The sequence below is a fragment of the Bubalus bubalis genome, chromosome 14 (genome assembly GCF_019923935.1).
Source record: "Bubalus bubalis isolate 160015118507 breed Murrah chromosome 14, NDDB_SH_1, whole genome shotgun sequence".
NCBI classification, from domain to species: Eukaryota; Metazoa; Chordata; class Mammalia; order Artiodactyla; family Bovidae; genus Bubalus; species Bubalus bubalis.
The window spans coordinates 59,710,220-59,737,552 of record NC_059170.1 but is presented as its reverse complement, the minus strand read 5'-3'; the positions used below and the strand labels follow the sequence as shown (position 1 = coordinate 59,737,552).

General features: G+C 44.9%; 1 protein-coding gene across 1 annotated transcript; it reads left to right on the top strand.

The window, feature by feature from the left end:
• On the top strand, window positions 1–27,333 carry MSRB2 (methionine sulfoxide reductase B2). Its single transcript, XM_006079945.4, has 5 exons — window positions 1–157; window positions 8,660–8,760; window positions 17,540–17,616; window positions 25,192–25,339; window positions 26,349–27,333. Exons 1-5 carry the CDS (start codon window positions 40–42, stop codon window positions 26,451–26,453), a joined length of 549 nt encoding a protein of 182 aa, XP_006080007.2. The 5' UTR covers window positions 1–39; the 3' UTR covers window positions 26,454–27,333.

Genomic DNA, 27,333 nt, shown 5'->3' with positions numbered 1-27,333 from the left:
GGGCCGTGGCGTGGGCTCCGCCCGGCCGCGCTCAGCGTCATGGCGCGCCTCCTGCGGGCTCTGCGGGGCCTGCGCCTCCGCGAGGCGCTAGGGTGGGCTGCGCGGGGCCGAGCGGACTGCGGCGGCCTCCGCGCAGGTGCTGGATCCCCGCAAGCAGGTAGGCCTCGCAGGCCCCGCCCTCACCTCCCGGCTTTCGATTTTTGTTCGCTTGCCGGGTCTCGGGGGGCCCCAGCCGGCTGGTCCTGGACCTGACTCGTCCATTCTCCGGAAGCTCCGTCGGGGCTCCTGCCCGCCCACCCCCTGCCATCTAAGAACTGCGGGCTGTAAACTTGAAGGGGCGTGGGCGGGGGAGTCCCTGACTCATATGAGGGTTTGTGGAAAAGTACAGGTCCTCTCCTCCCACGTGCACACATACTTGTTTTGTTTTTTGTATAAAATGTACTCTGGAGCCGGGCTTCCAGGTGAAGGACGGCGGTGTTGGTTGAGCAGCCCGCCCAGAGCGCTCTCTGCTGCAGCCACCCACTGCTCTGTTAACTACACTGTCCCCCTCGTCCAGTTATGCCTGCTGCTTTCCGCGTCTCAGAAGCAGGCAGTTCTGACTTTGCATGCCTGTGGATCTGTTCCCTGACCTCTATATCTGTGTTTCCAGGACCCAGGGGGAACGTGAGGACTCGTAATCCCTTACCCCCTCTAACCTGATAACCATCGTTAGTCAGTGGCTGCGACACAGACCGGGGGAAAGTGTGCGTTTCTTCTACAACATGGCTTTGGCTGCTCTGTGGGATTGGGGCTCGCTGACACCTCATCCTTTAGTACAGAGTCACTAAAGGCGACGCTAGTGGGATCTTGGGTCAGCTGGCTGTATTTCATGTCCAGTTTGGTGGACACAGTGCCATGTGTTGATTGCCTTTCTGGACAGCTGCCCCAGCTAGCCCATCTTGGAATCCATTTGTTATGTGTCCACTAAAGATATTTAAAGATAAATATCTGTGCTATAAATGTACCCAGTCACTCGGAATTCTTTTTATCCCCTGAAAATTTCAAAATGTAGTGTTAAATAAATAAAAGCCCTGGCAGGGTGCTATGGGAGCTGATCAAATATGACTTGGGGTCACGGACCTCAGACCACTCCTGGTGTCTCTAGTCAGCCAATCTCCTGTGTGTTCTTTGCCCACTCAGTGCTAAGTGTTGACTTCCTGAGAACCACAGGTGGTGGTTCAGGCATCACAGTTCTGGGCTGGAGCCCTCCTCATTCCCCTTTAGAGGGTGGTGGTTTCAGCGGAAATTTGCCCTTTATGTTTGTACTTAGTGCTGTCGGAAACAGCCTAATAAATTGCCCTGGAATCTGAGGTTCTTCAGCAACATTAAAATTTGGCCAGACACCAATACTTAACAGGAACTGCTCACTTATCAGACACCCACTCTTGGGAATTTATTCTAAGGAAATAATTCAAAAGAAGAACAAAGTTATATGTGCAGAGATGCTTTTAACAGCACTACTCTTAAGAAGGAGAAACTGGCCATAACCCAAATGTCTATCAGTTAAGGAATGCTTAAGTAAACCGTGAACGTTCAATTCAACAAACTAGTAGGCAACCATTGAGAATGATAGGCAGCTAATAGTTTCGTGGTTAAGGGGTTTCAGTGTTGATGTGCCACACCCACTGGCTGTGTGTCTTTGAGCATGTCTTGAACTTGGTAAGCATAAGCCTGTTTTTTTTTTCTTTGTAAAATAAGGATAATGATGATAGTAGGGTTATTATACAGAATAAATGAAAAAAACTAAACATGTTTTATCACAATATTGGTGCTTAGTAGGTATACAATAAGCATTAGTTATAATTACATAAATGAATGGAAAGGATAAAAGTGTAGCTATATTTAACCCTATGCTGTGTGCTTAATTATCCACGTTGAGGGAAAACTAATCAGACATAACAAGTACAGAGAGATGCTGACAGGAAGACATTTTATAGTCTATACATTTTATCACTTATATAAAGTTGTCACTCAAGCATTGTACGTGTACTTGTAGCAGTAAACTTAAAACCAGCAGTGGTACACATCTAAGTAATTATACTCTGTGATAACTTCCATCCCAAACGTTGGGGTCAAAAATATGCTTTGAAGCAAAACAATAGCTTTCCATTAGAATTCTTTAAATTTCTCACCCAGTTCAGCATTATGACCTGAAAGTTAATCAAATGTTTTCCCTATAATTTAACATACCAGATAATCCTAATTACTTTAACATTTCTTCTGAGATGCCTATAGGCCCTTTGGGATACTCAAAGTTAGCTAGAGAAAGAAACTTACAATCTGTTGTCAAAAGCACCTCAATATTCCAGGAAAGGTTTTATCTCTTAACAAGGAGAAAGAAAACCAAATTCTACTTTTATACCAGCTTACTATTAATAACAAAGTATATTTACCTAATTAAATCCAGTCTAATCTTAATCACTCCTGACAACAAATAAAACTCTTCTCAAAGTTCCCTTTTTTCACAAACCTTTTGTCACTTTTTGTATCCATATGAGTTGTCCCCATCCAGAAACAACTGAGGTAGGAGATACATAGGCCCCTGGGTTGCACAGCTGGTGTTTGTCAAGTGGAATAAAATTCAAGGTTTTTTCTCACCCAAACCCTTCAGTGACAAGCTAGTGGCAAAAACTGAGCTCGGCTAAAGACATAAGGTGTCGACTCCTGAGGTCAAAGAAAACTTCCCTGTCTACACATGCGCGGAAGGCTTCTTGGGGATCGAAAAGGGAGGGGGCCCCACCCTATAATAAGCATGGAGAGGCACCCTCAGGCTTCTGCGATGGGATCCATCTTAGCAAAAAGTTGTGCACTCATCGTGGGGAGGGTCCAAGGACCAGTCAGTTGTGGAAAAAAAATAATTGGCCAAATGTAAACAAAGATGGGGAAGGACTATCCAATTAAGGGATTTAAATCACCTTTTTACTGGCTTCTCATTTAGGACACCCACACTCCTCTCTGGGTGGGTATTTCTGCCTTACTTCTTATGCCCTCCTCCTTAGAGAGGGTGCCCATGCCCCTTCTCTCCAGCTGTGTATTTCTTCTTCTGTCTTAAATAAATGATTTATCTGTATGCCCTCCCACTTATTGTGCTGTGTACTCTAATGATAAACTTTGTACCTGTTTTTACAGTTTCTGCCTCCTTGAAACATTCTTACTTTCAAATGAGGGAAAGAGCCAGGACCACTTTGCTTCTAACCTCTTGCCCCTAGTGGTCTGCTGGCTAGGATTCCTGGCTTTCATCCAGGTTACCCAGGTTCAATTCCTGGTCAGGAAACAGCTTTCTCTTCAGAACCATTCACTGCTCTCCCCTCAGAGATCACAACCAGCTCCAGGACAAAATTATTATCATCATTTTTCCTCAACAAAAAATAACCTCCATTCTTTATACCTCCTCTCACTAACACGTATCCCACTTGCTTTACACACTGAAGTGCTTCCTCATCATTTTTAGTACTTTAATAACATGTAAGGCAGACTTATGTACATATGTACATAACTGCATATGCAAAAAGAACCAGTTTGGGAATTTCAGAAGTTTCATCTTAACCCATTTTTTTTTTCTTGGAGTTTAAAGAATACTGTTGCCATATGTTGTTGAAAAAAATTATCTTTTTCTTTAATCATAATCTCATAGCTAAAATTTTTCAAATAAATTGAACCAAATCTCCCATTTTATAAAAGACAAGAAAGATACCAATCACACAAATGGAATATACACTCACACACCAGAAGACAGAACTGTCACAAATCTTCAAGACAATAACCAATACAGAGTCCCCAACACAAACGCTCCTCGACATCATACCCATGGCAGAACCAATTGGCGAAATGCCCAAACAGTATTTTGTGCTCAAAGAGAAGTTAGCCCGGCTGCACACCGGTGCACTGACTTACTGGGTCTTGGGTCTCATCAGCTCATCCAGACACGTTTCCATTCCACCGAGGAAAAGTGTATGTACGTTGACAGCCAGTGCCGAGCAGCGGAGTGACAGCCAGTGCCGAGCAGCGGAGAAACAGGGAGGATCCCTGAAACAACACGGATTCGGCAGCTGCTAGGAACGTCCCCTCATATCCATCCCCTCATATCCGCCTCTTGGGGCCAGCAGGCCAGGAGCAGCAGTTCCTCACAGTCACTCTGGCGTGTCGTCATGGCCTCAGCATTGCTCAGGAAAATCCCGTGAGCCAGGTGTTGCGAGAGCACAGCGGTCCCATGGTGAGAGCCGAAAAGCCTAAGTGAAAGTAGGGTCCCGCTGCTCGCTGCTCAAAAGCTAATAGAGGCGAGAATGGTGGAAAGTTTGCTTAATTTCAGAGGCCCGCAACCTGGGCTTGGCGGGGCAGGGGCGAGGAAGACTCCTGTCCGAAGTTTGACTCCCCCTCTCCCCTTCAGTGGGCAAGAGCTTTTGTAGGTGATGGGAGGGGGCTATATGCAGAAACAGCACAGTCAGCTCTGACAGTCATCTTGAAATTGCTTATGCAGTGATCTAATCAGTGTCATTGATTGTTTCAAGTACAGTTCATCTTCAGTTCCAGGGTAGGTCTGTTCCTATTTCCAGGCCAGCTCTGAGAACTGCCGTAGTTTATGTCATGGCTGCAGTCTGATCATCATGTTTATTTCTTCCACCTGGTGGGGGTTTCAGTATAAGACAGCTCACAGGCTATATGGCTCAGAATATTATCTGTATCCCTCGAGAAGGAACTAAAAGTCGTTGACTTTGCTTAATGACTAAATTATTATTATTTTGTCTCATTTGACTGTTTTCTTTTGTTTCTGTATTTTCTCACTTCTCTGATTAAATATTGTGGTTTTTTTTTTAATATACTTATTTTGCTATTCTGGGATCTTAGTTGTGACAGGTAGGATCTAGTTCCCTGACCAGGGATTGAACCCAGGCTCCCTGCACTGGGAGCTCAGAGTCTTAGCCTCTGGACCACCAGGGAAGTTCCTGATTAAACTTATTCTTTGGCTAAAGTTATTTCACAGACAAAAGGCAGACTGAGGACATGTTGGGGAAGGACCATAGGATCCTGCTCCATTTCACTAGGACACTGCATCTCAGTTTCCTTCCCACCTCCCTGCTTGCCTCCATGTATCTTCAACCTGTATATCAAGGAGAGCCTCAGAGTACAATCCTCAGGCCTTTCTGTTTTGTCTATACTCACTGACTTGAGGATCTTTCAGCCCCCAAGATAAAAGACAGCTTCAGGCTGAGGAATCCTAAAGTTCACATTTCCACCTTAGACCTCTCCCTCTCTGTATCCATATAGCCATACTTGACACCTGCACCTGAATACCTGATTGGCATTTAACAAGTTCAAAACCATGTTTCCAAACCTACTCCTCCTGAAGTCTTCCCCATCTTCCAGAGCCCAGAAGCTGTGGCTTATGACTCTTGACCTTTGCTTTCTCTCACCTCCACAACTGGCCCATCAGCAGATCCCCCCGCTCTGCCATCAGACTGTGTCCACCGACTGATCACTTCTAAGCCACTACACTGCTGCAACCCCAGTCCAGGTCTCTGCCTTTCAGCAAGGGATACAGATAATATTCTGAGCCATAGCCTGTGAGCTGTCTTATAGATACTGAAACCAACCGCCCCCCCTCCCCTCCCCGTGGAAGAAGTAAACATGATCAGACTGCAGCCATGACGTACGCTGCCACAGTTCTCAGAGCTGGCCGGCCTCTGTATTGGTTCTCCTGCTTCAGCCTTTACCCTGTTTCTTTTTTTTTTTTTGGAACGTCTGCCACTAATTCTTTTAAAATATGTTAGATCATTCCATGCCTCTGCTAACCTTTCACTGCCTTCCAAACTCATTGAGAACAAAAGCCAGTGTTCTTACAAAAGCCTTCAAGGCCTGAACATCCCTGGTGGGCCAGTGATTAAGAATCCACCTGCCAGTGCAGGGAACATGGGTTTGATCCCTGGTCTGGGAAGATCCCACATGTCTTGGAGCAGCTAAGCCTGTATACCACAACTACTGAGCCCACGCATCTAGAGCCCGTGCTCTGCAACTGCCATGAGGCATCTAGAGTCCGTGCTCTCCAACTGCCATGAGAAACCCTGGCACAATAATGAAACATAGTCTCCACTCACCTGAAACATAGTCTCTACTCACCGCAATTAAAGAAGACCCAGCAGAGCCTTAACTAATTGATTGAAGTAATAGTCTTCAAGGCTCTAAGTGATCTGGCCCCCATTGCTTGTCTGTTCTCATTTCTATTAACCTTCCCTGCTGGCTCCACCCGAGTAGCTCAGGCCTCTTTGCTGTTCATAGGACATGCCAGGCACACCCAGCCTGTTGCTTCTCTTGCCCGCAGTGGTCCTCCAGGTGCTCATCTGATGGGTCTGTTTACATTTCCTTCAACTCTGTGCCGAAAGGCCACCTTCCTAATAAAGCCTTCGATCACTATTCTGTTTTCTCTTGTGTAAGTTGAGGTGTGCAGATGATACGATCCTTTGATATTCTTAACATTGGATGATTAGAACATTATAATAGACGTTAGACTTCCCACCACCCGCCCCCCTCCTCAACTCTTTGGCCAAAGAGAGTATTATCCTAATTACTTTGATTATACTCATTGGAATAAAAGTAACATAGATGCTGTAGGAAGCAGAAGAAAGGAAGACACAAGTGGATAAAAACCATGAAGCCCAAACATAGATTATGGTAGGTCTCAGTTTCCCTTTCAGGAATGTGTGCTCTAGGAGTCTTCTATTTTTCACACAAGAAGAATTTTTAATAGAGGCCTCCTTTGATGAATAAAATCTGAGATATCTTTATAAACCAGCAAGGAAGAGGGTTTTAATAACCCACTGGCTCAATGATCTTTTCTGTCCAGTCTCACAGCTATTCGCAGGTGTATCCTGACAGGAAATACTCCTTTGTATGTAGTAATGGAAGAGGGATTGATCTCTACCCTTAGCAAACCAAGGAGAATTTATTCTGCTTCATTTCATATTTCAGCTGCCTCTTTAACTTCTGTGCCCCAGTACAACTGGAAAACTGGCTCTCTGCTTATTACTCATCTCTTACTAAACTAATGAGTCAATTAAAGCATTTTGTACCTGAACTTTCTGGTCTCTGTGAAGAAGGAAAGGTTGGGAGCGGAGGGGATGTTATGGTGTGTTCTGTTGGGAACTGGTGCACTTCAGGAGAGAGGCTTAGCAAGAAAAGGTCATTGTGCCTTCCTGGCTTTTTTCTTGAAGCAAAATATATTTTAATAATATAGAAATGTATAAAAATCCGTAACTTGATCAAAGACATCATTTGAAGCCAATCAGATCAGATCAGTCGCTCAGTCGTGTCTGACTCTTTGCGACCCCATGAATCGCAGCACGCCAGGCCTCCCTGTCCATCACCAACTCCCAGAGTTCACTGAGACTCACATCCATCGAGTCAGTGATGCCATCCAGCCATCTCATCCTCTGGCGTCCCCTTCTCCTCCTGCTCCCAATCCCTCCCAGCATCAGGGTCTTTTCCAATGAATCAACTCTTTGCATGAGGTGGCCAAAGTACTGGAGTTTCAGCTTTAGCATCATTGTTTCCCAAGAAATCCCAGGGCTGATCTCCTTCAGAATGGACTGGTTGGATCTCCTTGCAGTCCAACGGACTCTCAAGAGTCTTCTCCAACACCACAGTCCAAAAGCATCAATTCTTTGGCGCTTAGCCTTCTTCACAGTCCAACTCTCACATCCATACATGACCACTGGAAAAACCATAGCCTTGACTAGACGAACATTTGTTGGCAAAGTAATGTCTCTGCTTTTGAATATGCTATCTAGGTTGGTCATAACTTTCCTTCCAAGGAGTAAGCGTCTTTTAATTTCATGGCTGCAATCACCATCTGTAGTGATTTTGGAGCCCAGAAAAATAAAGTCTGACACTGTTTCCACTGTTTCCCCATCTATTTCCCATGAAGTGGTGGGACTGGATGCCATGATCTTTGTTTTCTGAATGTTGAGCTTTAAGCCAACTTTTTCACTCTCCACTTTCACTTTCATCAAGAGGCTTTTGAGTTCCTCTTCACTTTCTGCCATAAGGGTGGTGTTATCTGCGTATCTGAGGTTATTGATATTTCTCCCGGCAATCTTGATTCCAGTTTGTGTTTCTTCCAGTCCAGCATTTCTCATGATGTACTCTGCATATAAGTTAAATAAACGGGGTGATAATATACAGCCTTGACGAACTCCTTTTCCTATTTGGAACCAGTCTGTTGTTCCATGTCCAGTTCTAACTGTTGCTTCCTGACCTGCATACAGATTTCTCAAGAGGCAGATCAGGTGGTCTGGTATTCCCATCTCTTTCAGAATTTTCCACAGTTTATTGTGATCCACACAGTCAAAGGCTTTGGCATAGTCAATAAAGCAGAAATAGCACCCATCTAATAATTTGCAATTTGTCAACCACTGCTATTAAATACATTCTTATAGAGTAGTTATTTTGAGAGTCTAAACAATGCAATGAAATACAAAGAAACAATTAAAATACAAATATCTGTAGTGAAGGCATGACTCTAATTCTTTGGGAGAAATAACTAAATTTTCTTAGACAAACCCAAGGAAGTCAACCTCAGTGTTCCTTGCTTTTTTCATTTTTTTGAAATTCCTGTTTAACAATACAGGGTCTCTTACAAAAAGTCAGCCGGCTCTCTCCAAGAGTGAGTGGCAGAAGAAGCTGACACCAGAGCAGTTCCATGTCACAAGAGAAAAAGGGACGGAGCCGGTAAGCTACACTCGTTTACGGTTTCTGAGTAGATGTGTTGGGTGTGGCGCAGGACAAACTGGAGTTGATCTCACTACAAAACCTAACCTGGTGCTGTTCTCTCAGATCACCCCACCTTCTCCTTCCCATAGTAAAAGGACAGCCAGTGGGAGTTTGACGTATGAAGCAGGGCACCCAAAGCCAGTGCTCTGGGACAGCCTGGAGGGGTGCGGGGAGTGCAAGGGGGGCTCAGGCGAGAGGGAACACATGTATGCCTATGGCCGATGCATGTTGATGTATGGTAAAAGCCATCAAGATATTATAAGGGAATTACCCTCCAATTAAAAAAAAAAAACAAAACTCATCATTTTCTCTACTAATCTGGCACCCTCCACTGTTCTCCTCTGGCCATGAATATCCATCCAGTTAATGCAAGCCAGAAACCTCTCTCTGGACACACTGCCCTCCAGTGGCCGGTCCACCCACTCAGCCTCCTGAATGACTGTCTCATCACCCTGCTTCTCTCCACTGCTTGCCCCTGTAGGCTGGTCCAGGCCGCACCATCCCTGGCTCAAAAGCAGCTGCCTCAGCTGTGCTCCTCACCTCTGTACTTGCTCCTCACCTCGCCATTCTCCTCCCGGCTGCCAAAGAGATCATTTGGAAATGGATATGACCACATCACCCCCTACTCTAAATTCTTGTTTTCAAAGTAAAAGCAAAAAGTTTAAAGTGGCTAATAAGGCCCTGAAGCTCTGGTCCCTACCTCCCACCCCCATCCTCAGATCTGGCCACTTTTCCTTGTTCAACTCCAAGACCCTGGACTTTCCCCACTTCAGGCCCTTTCACCCTCTGTCCTCCCCCAACTCCAACCCATTCAAACCCACCTTTCAGCTCTTGGCCCCAATCTCACCCGCAAAGGGAAGCCTTTCCCCAGCTCCAAGCTGGGTTTTCCCTGCTCAGTACCTGCCGTCCTAGCACATGACATATCCTGCAGGTAGTGGGTGCTGAAAAAATCAAGCGTTGGGACTGTTGAACCACTGCAGGCCAAGAGGGGGACATATTACTGAAACTGTCTTCAATAACCTCGGCTTTCTTTCCTTTCCTGAGAAAGCAGCCCTCAGTGGTTACTCAGTATAGTACCATTTTTACCACGCTGAGTTTCACAGCAAGTCATTTGTCTTAGGCCCAAATATGACCACTGGAAAACAGCTATGGAGCCAGGTTAGTAGATATTTTCATTTGTGAAGCAGACCCCCTAGAGTGGACCCCAGCACAGCGGTTTTGAATATTGTAGGATATGTATCGGAGAAGGCAATGGCACCCCACTCCAGTACTTTTGCCTGGAAAATCCATGGATGGAGGAGCCTGGTAGGCTGCAGTCTGTGGGGTCACTAAGAGTCGGACACGACTGAGCGACTTCACTTTCACTTTTCACTTTCATGCATTGGAGAAGGAAATGGCAACCCACTCCAGTGTACTTGCCTGGAGAATCCCAGGGACGGGGAAGCTTGGTGGGCTGCCATCTATGGGGTCGCAGAGTCGGACACGACTGAAGCGACTTAGCAGCAGGATATGTATATCTTTGAAGTTGGCGGTCCCTGCAAAATTCAGGTAAGCTATCCATGTGCTGGAGCCATATAATCATGGTCTCACCTTCAACTTTACTGCCAATCCAAAGTCATTAGATAGACCAGAAGATCTCCTAGATTCTGGTGAAATACTGGTATTTTTGAAAACTTCCTGTGGGTGGGGTTTTAATAAAGGCTTCCTCGGAAAGAGACTGTTGTTGTTGCTTAGCTGGTCAGTTGTATTGTTGATGGCTGGGTCTCCAGTGCCTGGAAAAGAGCCCAGCATAGAGCAGGTACTCCTTATGTGTGTGTGTGCTCAGTCGTGTCCGACTCTTTGCAACCCCATGGACTGTAGCCCACTAGGCTCCTCTGTCCATGGGATTCTCCAGGCAAGAGTACTGGAGCAGGTTGCCACTTCCTCCTCCATGGGATCTTCCTAACCCAGGATTTGAACCCGAATCTCCTGCACTGGCAGATGGATTCTTTACCACTGAGCCACCAGGTAAGCCCAGGAAAGATACTTATACTAGCCATTATAGATAGCCAGATAGCACAAGAGAGCTACCTGTGATTCCCTGAGCAGTTGTGTGTCTTCCCAGAGCACTGTAAGTCAGCCCTATTCTGAAGGGCAGAGCCACACAGGGTTTGGAATTGGAAGTGGCAGCCTGAAGATAAGCTGCCAGATGTTTAGGAGAATAAATACGTGGGATTCTCAGATGGTATGTTATACTCTGCATTTGGCCATTTTACAAAATGAGCATCATCCATTATTTTAAGTAATGTTCTAAATCCCTTTCAGTTGATTCATTTCCACATGTAACTTTTTAGAATGCTGCAGAACGATAAGCCTCCATAAGCTCCATGAGGCTAAGAAAAGAGAAGGAAAACACCTCAGCCTTCTATTTGGTGACTCAAAATTAAAATTCAGTTGCATGTGCTTTTTGTTGGGCAGCAGTAACCTGCTAGCCCTCTGCCAAGTGCGACAAGGGGGTTCACAGACTAGTTGAGCAGGAACTAAAAATCAAATATCAGGGACTTCCCCAGTGGTCCAGTAGCTATGGCTCCGCACAACCAATGTAGGGGGCCCAGGTTTGATCCCTGGTCAGGGAACTAGATCCCATATGCTGCAACTGAGTTCACATGTCACAACTAAAGATCTCACGTGCCATAACTAAGATCCAGTGCAGTCAAATAAGTATTTTTTTTTAAGTCAAATGTCAGTTCAGTTCAGCTGCTCAGTCGTGTCCGACTCTTTGTGACCCCATGAATCACAGCACGCCAGGCCTCCCTGTCCGTCACCAACTCCCAGAGTTTACTCAAACTCATATCCATTGAGTCGGTGATGCCATCCAGCCATCTCATTCTCTGTCGTCCACTTCTCCTCCTGCCCCCAATCCCTCCCAGCATCAGGGTCTTTTCCAGTGAGTCAACTCTTCACATGAGGTGGTCAATGTACTGGAGTTTCAGCTTTATCATCAGTCCTTCCAATGAACACCCAGGACTGATCTCCTTTAGAATGGACTGGTTGGATCTCCATGCAGTCCAACGGACTCTCAAGAGTCTTCTCCAACACCACAGTTCAAAAGCATCAATTCTTCGGCACTCAGCCTTCTTCACAGTCCAACTCTCACATCCATACATGACCACTGGAAAAACCATAGCCTTGACTAGATGGACCTTTGTTGGCAAAGTAATGTCTCTGCTTTTGAATATGCTGTGTAGGTTGGTCATAACTTTACTTCCAAGGAGTAAGCGTCTTTTAATTTCATGGCTGCAATCACCATCTGCAGTGATTTTGGAGCCCAGAAAAATAAAGTCTAACACTGTTTCCCCATCTATTTCCCATGAAGTGATGGGACCAGATGCCATGATCTTCGTTTCCTGAATGTTGAGCTTTAAGCCAACTTTTTCATTGTCCTCTTTCACTTTCAAGAGGCTTTTTAGTTCCTCTTCACTTTCTGCCATAAGGGTGGTGTCATCTGCATATCTGAGGTTATTGATATTTCTCCCAGCAATCTTGATTCCAGCTTGTGCTTCTTCCAGCCCAGCTTTTCTCATGATGTATTCTGCATATAAGTTAAATAAACAGGGTGACAATATACAGCCTTGACGTACTCCTTTTCCTATTTGGAACCAGTCTGTTGTTCCATGTCCAGTTCTAACTGTTGCTTCCTGACCTGCATATAGGTTTCTCAAGAGGCAGATCAGGTGGTCTGGGATTCCCATCTCTTTCAGAATTTTCCACAGTTTATTGTGATCCACACAGTCAAAGGCTTTGGCATAGTCAATAAAACAGAACTAGATGTTTTTTCTGGAACTCTCTTGCTTTTTCAATGATCCAGCAGATGTTGGCAATTTGATCTCTGGTTCCTCTGCCTTTTCTAAAACCAGCTTGAACATCTAGAAGTTCATGGTTCACATACTGTTGAAGCCTCACTTGGAGAATTTTGAGCACTCCTTTACTAGTGTGTGAGATGAGTGCATTTGTGCGGTAGTTTGAGCATTCTTTGGTATTGCCTCTCTTTGGGATTGGAATGAAAACTGACCTTTTCCAGTCCTGTGGCCACTGCTGAGCTTTCCAAATTTGCTGGCATATTGAGTGCAGCACTTTCACAGCATCATCTTTCAGGATTTGAAATAGTGCAACTGGAATTCCATCACCTCCACTAGCTTTGTTCGTAGTGATGCTTTCTAAGGCCCACTTGACTTCACATTCCAGGATGTCTGGCTCTAGATGAGTGATCACACCATCGTGATTACCTGGGTCTTGAAGATCTTTTTTGTACAGTTCTCCTGTGTATTCTTGCCACCTCTTCTTAATATCTTCTGCTTCTGTTAGGTCCATACCATTTCTGTCCTTTATCGAGCCCATCTCGAATGTCAGTAAAAGCTAGGTTTTGTGCAGGTTACTGTTTGCCTTTCAGATATGCCATCCATGTGCTTCACTCTGCTGTGACCTCTGGGAAGGCTTAGCAGCTCCCTTGCCCTCTTGACTCCTGATTGAGTTTGGCCCCTGCGAGATGCCAGCAAGATCAGAGGACACAGTAGAAAAACAGGCATCGAGGGTCCCCTGGGCCTGTGTTCCTCCCACGCAGCTTGCAGCTTCCCTGCCCCCCACCCCCACAGGCATCCCGCCCCTCCAGCTCCGGCCTCATGGGTTCTGCCTACTCTGTGCCCCACAGGCCAGTAGGGCAGTGTGTTCTCAATCACTGGCCCAGAGATGCTTCACCTTCCCTGGCTGGTATCCATCGGGCCCATCCCCATCTTTGTAAATAGTTCTCTGTGAAATAACCTGCAAATCATTTAAGTGTATCATCCGTTTCCAACAGGTGTGTAGTAGTGACAAGATAAAAGAAGGGAAAGGCTGCGTTGGTGCGCACATAGTCTTAGTTTGGGCTTCTCTAGCAGGATGTCGGAGAAGGCAATGGCACCCCACTCCAGTACTCTTGCCTGGAAAATCCCATGGACGGAGGGGCCTGGTGGGCTGCAGTCCATGGGGTTGCTAAGAGTCGGACATGACTGAGTGACTTCATTTCCCTTTTCACTTTCATGCATTGGAGAAGGAAATGGCAACCCACTCCAGTGTTCTTGCCTGGAGAATCCCAGGGACGGGGGAGCCTGGTGGGCTGCCATCTTATGGGGTCGCACAGAGTCGGACACGACTGAAGCGACTTAGCAGCAGCAGTAGCAGCAGCAGCAGCAGCAGCAGGATGTCACAGACGAGGAGGCTTAAACAACAAACATTTGTTGCTCACGGTTCTGGGGGCTGAGAAATCCGAGATCAAGGTGCCAAACAATTTGATTCTGATAAGGACTCTCTTCTTGGTTTGCAGATGGTCACCTTCTTGCCGTGTCCCAATGTGGGAGAGAAATAGGTCATCCCTCCCATGTCTTTTCTTCCCAGGGCACTAATCCCACTCTTGAGGGTTCCACCCTCATGAACTAATCACCTCCCAAAGGCCCCACCTCCAATACCATCACCTTGGGGGTTAGGGCTTAAACATGAATTTGGAGGGGATACACAAACATTTAGGGGCTTCTCTGTGGTAAAGCAGTAAAGAATCCATCTGCAGTGCAGGAGACACAGGTTCAATCCCTGGGTCAGGAAGATTCCCTGGAGGAGGAGATGGCAACCCACTCCAGTATTCTTGCCTGGAAAATTCCATGGACAGAGGAGCCTGGTGGGCTGCAGTCCGTGGCAGTGCAGAACATGTAGTGCATAGGATAGATTTTGAAAACCCGGGGACGGGGGTATCTTTCTGTCTCTGTCTCTGACCACCTCCCTGTATAGTCACTCATTTCAGTTCTCTCTTCAAGACAATTCTTAAATCCGTCCTCATCTTTTTATTTCCACTATTCTTGCCATAGTTAAATCCAGGCCTGAACTGGTGGCCGTTTGACTGTCCTTTGAGTGCTCCTTCTAAAAACCAGCTCCAATTGGGTGTGCGCCCAGTTTAAAAGTTTCCAGTGGCTTTCCATTTTCAGTAAGCTGGCACTTTAACTCTTTAGCATCATCGACTCAATGGACATGAGTTTGGGCAAACTCCAGGAGATAGTGAAGGACAGAGCAGCCTGGTGTGCTGCAGTCCATGGGGTGGCAAAGAGTCGGACATGACTGAGCGCCTGAACAACAACAACAAGCATGGTCTGATTAAAGCTGCTATGATCTGGCCCTCCCTGCCTTTCCAGCAACCTCTTCTTCCTCCTCCACATTGCTCTGTTCTGTGACGTGAGCCCAGCCCAAGCTGCTCTGTCTGAAATTTCTTTATCTGATTAACTCCTTTATCTGATTAACTCCTTCTCATCCTTCAAAACTCACTTTAGTGTCTTGGCATTTTCCTGTAATAAACACTAGTCAGCCATGCAATGAAAAATAATGATGATAAAAGGTTAAAGAAAAAGAAAATCCTGATCTCAGACATCTCATATATGACCTGGTCCAGAAAGGTTTCATGAAGACTTCCCTAGTAGTAAAGGGACTCGTGGTACCCGCCACTCGCTGCTAACCTCCCCATCAGAACTGCAGTCATGTGGTGTGACCACTGCCAGCTCACATCTCTTCCTGACTTGGTAGCAAATTCCTAGTGCAGGAACCATGGTTAGTGTAGTTCTGTTTTGTTTTTCCATCTCTGCAACCTTAGTACCCTGGAGAAGGCAATGGCACCCCACTCCAGTACTCTTGCCTGGAAAATCCCATGGATGGAGGAGCCTGGTGGGCTGCAGTCCATGGGGTCTCACAGAGTCGGACACGACTGAGCGACTTCACTTTCACTTTTCCCTTTCATGCATTGGAGAAGGAAATGGCAACCCACTCCAGTGTTCTTGCCTGGAGAATCCCAGGGATGGGAGAGCCTGGTGGGCTGCCGTCTATGGGGTCGCACAGAGTCGTACACGACTGAAGCGACGCAGCAGCAGCAGCAACCTTAGTACCCAGTGCAGCATTGGCTACACACTTGGTTTTCAAGTAATACTGGAATGAGCAAGTGAAATAGAAGCTGAGTGTGGCCCTAAATAATATGTCTTTTGGACTCTGTGGGAGGGGGGGTGTGATTTGGGAGAATGGCATTGAAACATGTATAATATCATATAAGAAACGAATTGCCAGTCCAGGTTCGATGCAGGATACAGGATGCTTGGGGCTGGTGCACTGGGATGACCCAGAGGGATGGTATGGGGAGGGAGGTGGGAGGGGGGCTCAGGATTGGGAACACATGTACACCTGTGGCAGATTCATGTTGATGTATGGCAAAACCAATACAATGTTGTAAAGTAATTAGCCTCTAATTAAAATAAATAAATTTAAATTTAAAAAAATTAAGGAGAAAGGGTGAGAGGGTAGACAGTAGGAAATCAGGCAAGGAGGCAGAGGAGAGATGTCATTTCATAAAATATGTCAGCGAAGGATTCTTTTATGTCTGATTTTTTAACTTATTGTGGTTACCAGTTCCCTATCACTTCCTCTGTCCAACTGTCCCTGCAATAACAACCATTATATTGTGAATATTAGCATGCTGTCCGGATCCCATAAGTAGGCATTTCTAGATCAGCTTCACATCTGGGTAGCCCTTTGGCATGTTTGTCTCTTCAGCCCAGGTGGGAGGGAGGCGAAACTTCCTTTTCATCCCAGATACCCCTTTGTGCCAGCGTGAGGTGCAAGCCTTTAAGGGGACAGGCCAGAAAAAGACCAGCTCACCACTGTTAGATGTCTGCAGCCAAGTTTAGGGATTTTAGAGAAGGAAAACATCCAAGTGTGCCCAGATGGCGAGCTCAGTAGGTTAATTTGAAATTTGTTGTTATGCTGCTCCCTGAAAATGTACTGTTACTCCTACCACAGGGAACGTGAACGTTTGACTGGGGATTTGTCTAGAGAGGGCTGAAGGGGCCACTTGTTTCCTGAATCAGCTCTGGGACTCAGTGACCCATCCCGTGTTCAGCTTCTCTTCCAATGAGTAGGACAGTGCCTGCCACCAGCCACTGCTTATGGATTTTCACAGGAGACTCATGCAACAGTTTCTCGAAATTTCTTTGATAGAGAAGATGGAATTGGGCAAAAATGGTCTTTGTTTGTTCCAAACAATGAGATCAGTTTACCAAATAACATTTAAAAAAATATATAGTAGTCTTGGCTCACTCATTGATTGAAGTCTGCTGTTATCAGAACCTGCAAACTCCTTAAGCCACAATTTAATGCGGTAATTTCATCTAAGTAGTAACTTAGGCACTGGGAGAATCTCGCTCATTATTTAGCATTTATTCAGTATGAAGTATCCTAAACCCCACGTGAAGCATATTAAAGGCACAACCCCAATCTCACTGAGCTTTGCTTTCTATCTCCTGTCTTTAATTGGAGATTTCAGAGTGCTTTAGTCAGTGGACTCGATTCCTGTTGTATTAACTTTTGAAATGGAGGCCGAGATCTAACACAATCCAGAGGCCCATTCTCTTGCTTTTTCACAGGCTTTGATGTTCTTGGATGAAAGGTGCTATATAAATACAAAGCATTATTAATGTCATAATTTGAATATTTGGCACCATAAAGGCCGGTCGTAAACAAGCCTGCAGACTGCTCCACTGGGCATGTTGTAATTTTCTCTCCAGTGATACTTGCACTTTGTGAAATTAGTACAAAAATTCCTTTATTGGAGAACTTGATCTTGGATTTAGATCTGCTGTATCATGTCCTGCTGGTGTTATGAGAAACCTGAATAGTGATATATCTCATTTACTTTCAGCCTTTCAGTGGGATCTACCTGAATAACAAGGAACCAGGGATGTATCACTGTGTGTGTTGCGACAGCCTGCTCTTCAGGTGAGATAAAGACCAAGAGGTACCAAAGGAGAGTGAGCCTCAAAATTTATACCGCTCTGTCTTTTGGGGCCTTGGATAAATATTGGATTGGCTAGAAAATTCACTTGGGTTTTTCCATAGGATCTTACAAACTTTTTGACCAACCTAATACATACCATGGTTTTCATTCCTGATTAACTTGGTTACTATAAGGAGGGCTGTTCATTAAGATTCTTGCCTGTCTTATTATTATTTATAGCATTAACATCTTAGCCTATAGTCTTTCTTTCTGTATCTGCAAGAATAGCAAAAAGCAAACCAAACAAAAACAACAACAAAAAAAACTTGGTGGCCACCTTAAGATAAAGCTATTAGTTTTTCCCTGGGAAAGTATTTAAAGACATCTAAACCATAATGGTATTTGCTTGACCCATGTGATTAAAACTATATCTCTCCCAGGGAAAAAATGGGTTTATAATTTAATTTAGGAAATGTAGAATTTTATGAGGATGGATTCCCCACAGTGCTTGACAGTAGTGAATGCCATGCCTCTTCTATGTAGCTAAAAGTAAATTTAATTGTCCCTTGATTTCAAAGCCTCTTTTAAGTCAATCAGGATCTGAAATCTCTCAACAAAGGCTTTTTTGTTTAGACATGCAGGAAACAGTCTAAAAAAAGTTGATTCGACGAAGAAGAAAGGAAAACATCTTTGAAGTCCCATTTTTCAGAAGTTCAAAGATGTTTTTTATTTCTTTTGCATCAACCCTAAATTGGTTTAGAATAAAATATAAATCAAGCCAGGTCTGTGAATCTGCCATTAGGCCGTGCTTCATTATGTGCTCTGGGCTTTCAGCAGACGGGGCTTTCCTGGGCCGCTGGCTGCTAATGGGGGCTGAATTTGGAAAGCCAAACCCCGCCTGCAAAGATGAGCAACGATCAGGATTGATTTTCCTTCATGCTCACAGAAGGGCAGGCCTTCGCCGGGATTCATTCACTCTGTCAGTGGCTGGTGAAGAGACAGCAAAGATGACATTCAGGCTGAGAAGATGGCCTGAGGGAGCTGGCAATGGTAAAATGCACGCAGATTTCTGAACCACTAGTTACTGTTTGACCTTTGGTTCTGTTTAAAGGGGGAGGGGTGGGACTTGAGATGGCCAACCTGCTTTTAGCCAAACAACCAACCTTGTTGTAAACATATAAAAGATGGCTTTGTGGCTGCAGTAAGTGGCCAGAGGTTCTGTTTCTAGCTTTTGACCGTCATCCTTGCGAGAACATGTTCCTCCATTTTAGTCTTTGTTGTTTTGACTTCATTGGTGTTCCAGTTTCTGCACCTGTGAAGATGACACTTTCTTCCTACCCAGTGCCCAGCATGGGCACCTCGCAGGCTCTGTTGGGGAATCAGAGTGTTGGGGCAGGGAGGGACTGGAGAGACCAGAGCAAAAAGCTCTGTCCAGTAGAACTTTCTGCAGTGCTGGAAATATTCTATATCTGCTCCATCCACTTTGGTGGCCACTAATCACGTGTGGCTATTGAACACCTGAAATGTGGCTGATGCGACTAAAACATTGAATTTTTTATCTTATTTCATTTAAGGTAATTTAAACTTGAAAGACCAATGCTTGTCCAAATTAAGGAAGTTGAGTGACCATCTTCACGGCAGCCAAGACTAATAAAACCATCCAAAAGGTCTCCAAAAGCCCTTTCAGCAAGTGGCTAGTTTACTGACCTGCCAATCTGCCAACCTATTTGTTTCTTTTTAATCATTTAGTTTTTTTTTTAATTTTATTTTGTTTTTAAACTTTACATAATTGTATTAGTTTTGCCAAACATCCAAATGAATCCGCCACAGGTATACATGTGTTCCCCATCCTGAACCCTCCTCCCCCCTCCCTCCCCATACCATCCCTCTGGGTCGCAATTTAGTTTTAGTTGCAGTTTCCATTTTCATTTCTTAAGGACTTTTGAATTTGTTCTAGTTTTTTCCTCCTGCAGCTTAGTCTGAGAAAAATAAGAATATATTCATAAGAATCTTTTATGTTCTAGAATCTTCTGTGCTATTAAAGATGCATTGGTTTATAAGAGAGACAATGTAGTAGACTGGTGAAGTCTGTAGATATACATCCTGGCTTAATTGCTGTGTGACCTTGGGCAACTTTCTTAACCCCTCTGTGCCTTGCTTTCCCCACCGGTAAAATGAGCATGTTAGTAGTTCTGAACTCATAAAGCTATTGGGAGGCATAACTGATCAGATCAGATCAGTCGCTCAGCCGTGTCCGACTCTTTGCGACCCCATGAATCGCAACACACCAGGCCTCCCTGTCCATCACCAACTCCCGGAGTTCACTCAGACTCACGTCCATCGAGTCAGTGATGCCATCCAGCAATCTCATCCTCTGTCGTCCCCTTCTCCTCCTGCCCCTAATCCCTCCCAGCATCAGAGTCTTTTCCAATGAGTCAGCTCTTCGCATGAGGTGGCCAAAGTACTGGAGTTTCAGCTTTAGCATCATTCCTTCCAAAGAAATCCCAGGGCTGATCTCCTTAAAATGGACTGGTTGGATCTCCTTGCAGTGCAAGGGAGAAGACTCAAGAGTCTTCTCCAACACCACAGTTCAAAAGCATCAATTCTTCAGCACTCAGCCTTCTTCACAGTCCAACTCTCACATCCATACATGACCACAGGAAAAACCATAGCCTTGACTAGACGAAGCTTTGTTGGCAAAGTAATGTCTCTGCTTTTGAATATGCTATCTAGGTTGGTCATAACTTTCCTTCCAAGGAGTAAGCGTCTTTTAATTTCATGGCTGCAGTCACCATCTGTAGTGATTTTGGAGCTCAGAAAAATAAAGTCTGACACTGTTTCCACTGTTTCCCCATCTATTTGCCATGAAGTGATGGGACCAGATGCCATGATCTTCGTTTTCTGAATGTTGAGCTTTAAGCCAACTTTTTCACTGTCCTCTTTCACCTTCATCAAGAGGCTTTTGAGTTCCTCTTCACTTTCTGCCATAAGGGTGGTGTCATCGCCGTATCTGAGGTTATTGATATTTCTCCCGGCAATCTTGATTCCAGCTTGTGTTTCTTCCAGTCCAGCGTTTCTCATGATGTACTCTGCATATAAGTTAAATAAACAGGGTGATAATATACAGCCTTGACGTACTCCTTTCCCTATTTGGAACCAGTCTGTTGTTCCATGCCCAGTTCTAACTGTTGCTTCCTGACCTGCAAACAGATTTCTCAAGAGGCAGATCAGGTGGTCTGGTATTCCCATCTCTTGAAGAATTTTCCACAGTTTATTGTGATCCACACAGTCAAAGGCTTTGGCATAGTCAATAAAGCAGAAATAGGTGTTTTTCTGGAACTCTCTTGCTTTTTCCATGATCCAGCGGATGTTGTCAATTTGATCTCTGGTTCCTCTTCCTTTTCTAAAACCAGCTTGAACATCAGGAAGTTCATGGAACTGAGTTATGCGTTAATACACATGAAAGCAGCAGAGCAATGCCTGACACATGCCAAGCACCAGATACATGTTAGCAATGAGATTCTTACAGACAGAGCCTTCTTAGGGCCTTATGCATGAAAGTGTTTTTGATAATGAGGAACTCCTAAGAAATCTCTTCTAATTAATGAAAATCTATAAATGAAGACTATATTCCTGACAGTGCTTCCCATTCAAGAGGGTAGATAACTGTCAGGATTCTTGTTGGACCTCTCGTTTTCCCTCTCTTCCCGTCCCCAGTCTCCGTCCTCAGTAATAGAGAACGGGGTAGAGAAGAAATGAACATCCCTTCAAATACTCGCACACAGTCAAAAGGAGGTGAAAAGTCAACCAAAACTAAACAGTTAAGAAATCAAGTGGATGAGGGACCACAGCCACTTGGCCACTGGGCTCCTTGCTGCCTGCAGACTTCCCTTCGAGCTGAACCAGTATGATTCAGGGGAGCTGCTGACTCTCCAACTCAGAGTCATTTGATCCAGGGTTTCCAGGTCAAGAGCACTGGACTCCAGACTGTCACTTCATTAACCTTGAAATTATGTGACTTTGACCCCTTCCTCTATTCCCTTTCCTTCTTCCTCTCCAATTCTGGATGTGTTTATTAAAATCTACTGTGAGATCACATGTTTCACGGTCATAAATCTTTTTAGAATAGAAGGAAACTGAGAGCCTGATGTTAGTTCCCTTTTTACAGAATATCCTGGCACCCCACGTGTTGTAGGAACTAGGTAATATTGTTAACCTTTTCTGTGCTCCTGTTCCTTGAAATGAATGGGAATTCTTCTACCATGAGGATTGTCAGTTATCACCAAGTGCCTCTTGCTGCTGGTTTGGGGGCCATGGAGTTTCTAGAAACAATGACAAAAACAAAGCAAAGAAACATATAACAAAACTAAATAAAAGGAATCCCTTAAAGAGTATACATGATATACATCTTTACTCCCTTTAAGAGTAAAGATGGTCCAGAACGGTTTTAGTTTCTCAAGGGCAGGCCTTACAATCTGCTAATCATTTAAATATATATATTGCAATTTCTAATTGCCCTTAATATTTAAGTTTTCCCTCTTAAATGATATATGATGGGCCTCTCATATTACCTGGTAAAATCTCCAGATTCTGTTAATTGCATCAATAAAAGTTTATTGTTTCCCATAAAACGTTTTAAATGACTTTTTATTAGTCTTAGAGTCATTCATTAAAAAAATTATTATATTCATAATTCTCTATCAGATTTGCTTTAATGATCACTAGTTTATATATAATGTTGAGGATGGAAAAGCTATGATTAAAGGATATTTAAAATGTTTTTCCCCAGACCAAAGTGGCTCAGATGAATATTTTTGAACCCTTGAAAAAGAAAAGGGGTTGCAGAGAACCCAGTCTGAATAGGTGTGTGCACATGTGCTCAGTTGTATCCAACTCTTTGCAACCCTGTGGACTGTAGCCTGCCAGGCTTCTCTGTCCATAGGATTCTCCAGGCAAGAATACTGGAGTGGTTGCTGTTTCCTTCTCCGGGGGATCTTCCCAACCCAGGGCTCGAACCCACATCTCCTGCATTGGCAGGCAGATTCTTTACCACTGAGCCACCTAGGAAGCCCAGTCTGAATGTGCAGACACTTCTAATTGGACCCACAGCTGCACAAATTTCATGGATACCTGTTACTAATAATAATAATGATATTTTTAAAATCATAACCGCTAACTTAGGTACCATGTGTCCAACACGATGGTAAAAATGCTAAATGAAGAAAGCATCTCAGTCAATCCTCCGCAACCCTGTGAGGTAACAATGCTGTTACTATTCTGTGGACGAGGGAACAGAGACTTTAAGAGGTTAAATAACTTGCCAAGGTCGTACAGACATACCAGAGCCCGGATTCACACCCCAGGCTCTCAGAAGTCAACCTCAGAGCTGTACCTGAGTTCCTGGGATCTTTCCAGGGCTCTTCAAGGTGCTTTCTTTTCTGTGTATCCAGGAGACTGGGGCTTCCCTAGTTGCTCAGACGGTAAAGAATCTGCTGGCAATGCAGGAGACCTGGGTTCGATCTCTGTGTTGGGAAGATCCCCTGGAGAAGGGCATGGCAACCCACTCTAGTACTCATGCCTGGAGAGTCCCGTGGACAGAGGAACCTGGTGGGCTATAGTCCATAGCGTCGCACAGAGTCGGACATGACTGAAGCAACTCAGCACACACCCACACATCCAAGAGACTACATCCTCTTCCTACACTTCAGTCAAAACAATGCTGCAGCAGATTGAATGCATGAGCACATCTGGAGATTCAACTGTCATTTTTTTAAGGCTAGACCTTAAAGAGATTTGCAAAAAGTAGAAATAGAGACAAACATAGAGATCAAACATATGGATACCAAGGCGGAAAGGGGGGTTGGGATGAATTGGGAGATTGGGGTTGATATATATACACTATTGATACTATGTGTAAAACAGATAACCAGTGAGAACCTACTGTACGGCACAGGGAACTTTATCCAGTGCTCTGTGGTGACCTAAATGGGACGGACATCCAAAAACAGAAAGAACGTTTGTATGTGTGTGGCCAATTCGTTTTGCTGTACAGTAGAGACTGACACAACACTGCAAAGCAACTACACTCCAATACAAATTAATTTTTTAAAAAGAGATTTGCAAAGTCATAAAACAGTGCAACTCGTCCCACTAAATGTTTGTTTCAGTTTGGAAAACAGAATTATCTGTTGTAACAATAGGTTGTGTTAGCCTATAATGAATTTATTATTTTAAAAAATAATTCAATGCATAAATGTCTTTGAAACTCTCACTCATAATTTCTAATTTGTTAAGTGCTAATAGGTACAACTCATGTAAACCAAACTCTCAGAGATCCTCGATAATTTTTTAGTAACGGATGGGTCCCAGGACCAGAGTGTTTGAGTCACTGACTTACCCCAGACTCTTTCTGCTGGGTTTGTGCTCTAAACTGAGCTTCCTTCTGTGCTCATAGTCTAGGAGTTTGATTATTTGCCACTTTGCCCCTCTTTTCACTCAGTTTTTGTTTTGCAGAATTTACAATTCATTTCTTGCCTCTCCCCCAGATAGAGAGAGCCATTCCCCTGCCATTTAAATTTCTGAAATTTGTTTTTCTAGCATGATGTAAAGGAGTTCCTCTTTGGGGACTTCCCTGGTGGTCCAGTGGTTGAGACTCTGCTTCCAATGCAGGGGACGCAGGTTCGATCCCTAGTGAGGGAAACTAGGATCCCACATGCTGCAAAGTGTGGCCAAAATTTTTTTAAAAAGAAAGAAAAGGAGTTCACGTAACAAAGTATTTAGAGTGGGTCTCTGATGAGTAGATTTGCTTGTTGCCCTCCTCCCCCTTTTGTTGGCACCTCTGTTCTCCCCACCCTCTACCCCCAGCATCATTCATTCCTGTGGGGCTTTCCCAGGAAGATCACTGCACTGCAGTGATGAGTCTGGGTGCCCAGGCTTATTAATCACTACGTGCTCCACTGCATAGCTCCCTAAGCCCTCAGAGCATCTCTATAATGTAGATGTTGCTGTCCCCATGTTACAGATAAGAAAACTGTGAGTTGGATAGGGAAGCAGCCCGTCCGGTTTCACACAGCTAAGAAGTGGCAGAGGAACTCATTCTTGAATCCCCAAAGGCAGTCAGGCTCTGTGTTCAGATAACCAAAAGTTCCTGTGGCTGAACATGGCCGTTTGATCAGTTCTCATGTTTCTCTGATTCGCTGAACCTGCGATACACTAAACCCTTTGGCCACTCATTTCATTTCAATTTCCCCCTTCCCTACGTTTCAAACATGGGCATTTAATCTGTTTCCTAAGGTGGAGCAGTTCACAAAGCTCCTCGTGTTTTTGGTCCTTGTCGAAGCTTGAGAGGGATGCCTTCAACATCAAAGGAACAAGACATCTTTGACGTGACGAGACAGCATCTTGAATAGTGGAGGTGTAGTGGGCAGACGCCTGGGGTTCAGAGAACTGGCCTTGAGATGTGGCAGAGAAGAAGGGAATCAATTTGTGCTCTGTAGGGACGTGGGTTGGGGCACATGGTGCTCTTTGTTTGTTCATAGCGGTTTTCACAGCTGTAGGTGTCGTGATTTCTAACATAGCTCTGAGAAGAAGTTCTGCTCCGGCACGGGATGGCCTTCGTTCTCTGAGGCTCACGGGACATCTGGCTCTGATGAGAGTAACACGGGGATCCTGAGACGCGCGGACACCTCGTTGGGACTAGCTCGCACAGAGGTCGTCTGTAAGCAGGTGGGTGTCTTTGCTTCGTGTGTTTTGTTTTCCCCTGCGCCTCCTGAGTGCAGTGCAGAGCTCACTTGTCCTTGCACATCTGGTGTTATGGACGGGAGTGCTTTTGTCATGGAAGCTCTTTGGGTTTCTCCTGAGCTGCTACCAGTTCCTCTCTCCCATCACTCCCAGCACTGCAGACCAAAGAAGGAGCCTTGCCTGGTTCTAGCCTTGCAGAGATGGGAGTGAGTGAGGGTCTGAAAGAAAGAGCTGGCCCTTCACATTCTGTTGTGCAGGGAGAGCGGCAGGATGGTCCAGGGTGGATGGCATCTCTCTGCCCGCTTCCCGCTCTGCAGCATGTCGCCTATAAGCAGAGCAGTACCAAAGGTGACATCAGGGCTTATTTCTCCTGGGAGCCTGGCAGGAGAGAGTGGCTTAAATCCAGACAGCAGATTCAACTTGATATCTTTGGGTGCTCAAATGTTCTGGTTTTGTAAGCAGATAAATGTAGCTTAGTCTTGTCTTCAGTGAAAAAAAACAATAATAATATACTGGCTACAAGATTCACTCACTCAGAACTGTGCTACTGCTTTTTTTTTTTTTTTTTTTTTTAATATTTATCTATTTGGCTGCCCCTGGTCTTAGTTTTGGCATGTGGGATCTAGTTCCCTGACCAGGGATCGAACCCAGGCCCCCTGCATTGGGACCAGGGAAGTCCCAATGCATTGTATCAATGAATCATAATAACAGCTCTGTTACGTAGGTATAATCATCATCCCCATTTCATAGATGAGTAAATTAAGGCCTAAGTTAAATCACTTGCTGACATTCTCACCGATCAAGTAGAGAGCTATTTACCATCCCACGTGCTCTACATCCTTTCATTTCTGAATCAAATTCTGATACAATAGACTTTCCCCCAACACCGAGGTCAAAGACGTGAGTGGGCCCGCCAGGTGGGGTTCATCTGTCTGGGTTTTACTTAAAGAGCCTTGTCCCTGGTGAGAGATGACAGAGGCTGCTCTCCTTGCAGTGTGAAGCTCACCTCGGCCATGTGTTCCCCGACGGACCCGGGCCTGCTGGGCAGAGGTTCTGCATCAACAGTGTGGCGCTCAGGTTCAAGCCAAGGAAACACTGACCACCTCCGAGTTCCCTTCCCTCCCTCGCCACTCCCTCACTTCCAAATTCAATTTGCAGAACTTATGTGAATGACTTTTTGTGACCCCATGAGGTGTAGCCCGCCAGCCTCCTTGTCCATGGAATTCTCCAGGCAAGAATACTGGAGTGGGTAGCCATTCCCTTCTCCAGATCTTCCCAACCCAGAGATCAAACCCAGATCTCCCGCATTGCAGGCAGATCCTTTACTGTCTGAGCCACCAGGGAAGCCCGATGTGAATGACTACCCATTGTGATTGGTAGTTTTATTAACTACCAAACCAAGGCTAAGTTCACTGCTGGCACCACGCAAACCACACCTTCTCTAATTTACTACCTGGAGTCAACCCAGCCCTGGCTCTGGCTTTGACTAGAATTTCACAAAATGACAGAGGGAAAACTGTTTCCATTAAATCGACTTCTGTGGGCTTTGCCTGGACCAGAGGACGTGACTCTAGGGACGCTTGGAGGCAGATGGATAAACCAAAAAAATATTCCTACAAAACGACCCTGAACTTTCCATCACAGTTAAGTTCTTCCCAGACATAGATAGGTGAGAGATCAAGTGAAAAGAGGAAGGAAAATATGGCATTAGAGTACTCCACAGTTCCAGCATGGAAGGAGGCATTGAGGAGAAGGAGGAGAGTTGTGGACAAGGTGGGTTTCGGGAGCACGCCTGGAGATCCATGGGATGCATGATTTTTTTTTTTTCCAAAACGTTAATAAACTGTCTTGAACATTCTAGTTCCAACCTCTCTACCTGCAACTAAATTTCAATGGGAATCCGCTAGATTTCAGGGATAATGAATACACGTGGCTACAAAGTTAAACTTTAAAGTGTCCAAATAAAATATTTACTAAAA

Coding starts and splice junctions, on each gene's coding strand:
- MSRB2 (XM_006079945.4), top strand. CDS start 40: ATGGCGCGCCTCCTGCGGGCTCTGCGGGGCCTGCGCCTCCGCGAGGCG. Junction 158..8,659: donor TGCTGGATCCCCGCAAGCAG/GTAGGCCTCGCA, acceptor TTAACAATACAG/GGTCTCTTACAAAAAGTCAG. Junction 17,617..25,191: donor TGCGACAGCCTGCTCTTCAG/GTGAGATAAAGA, acceptor TTTCTAACATAG/CTCTGAGAAGAAGTTCTGCT.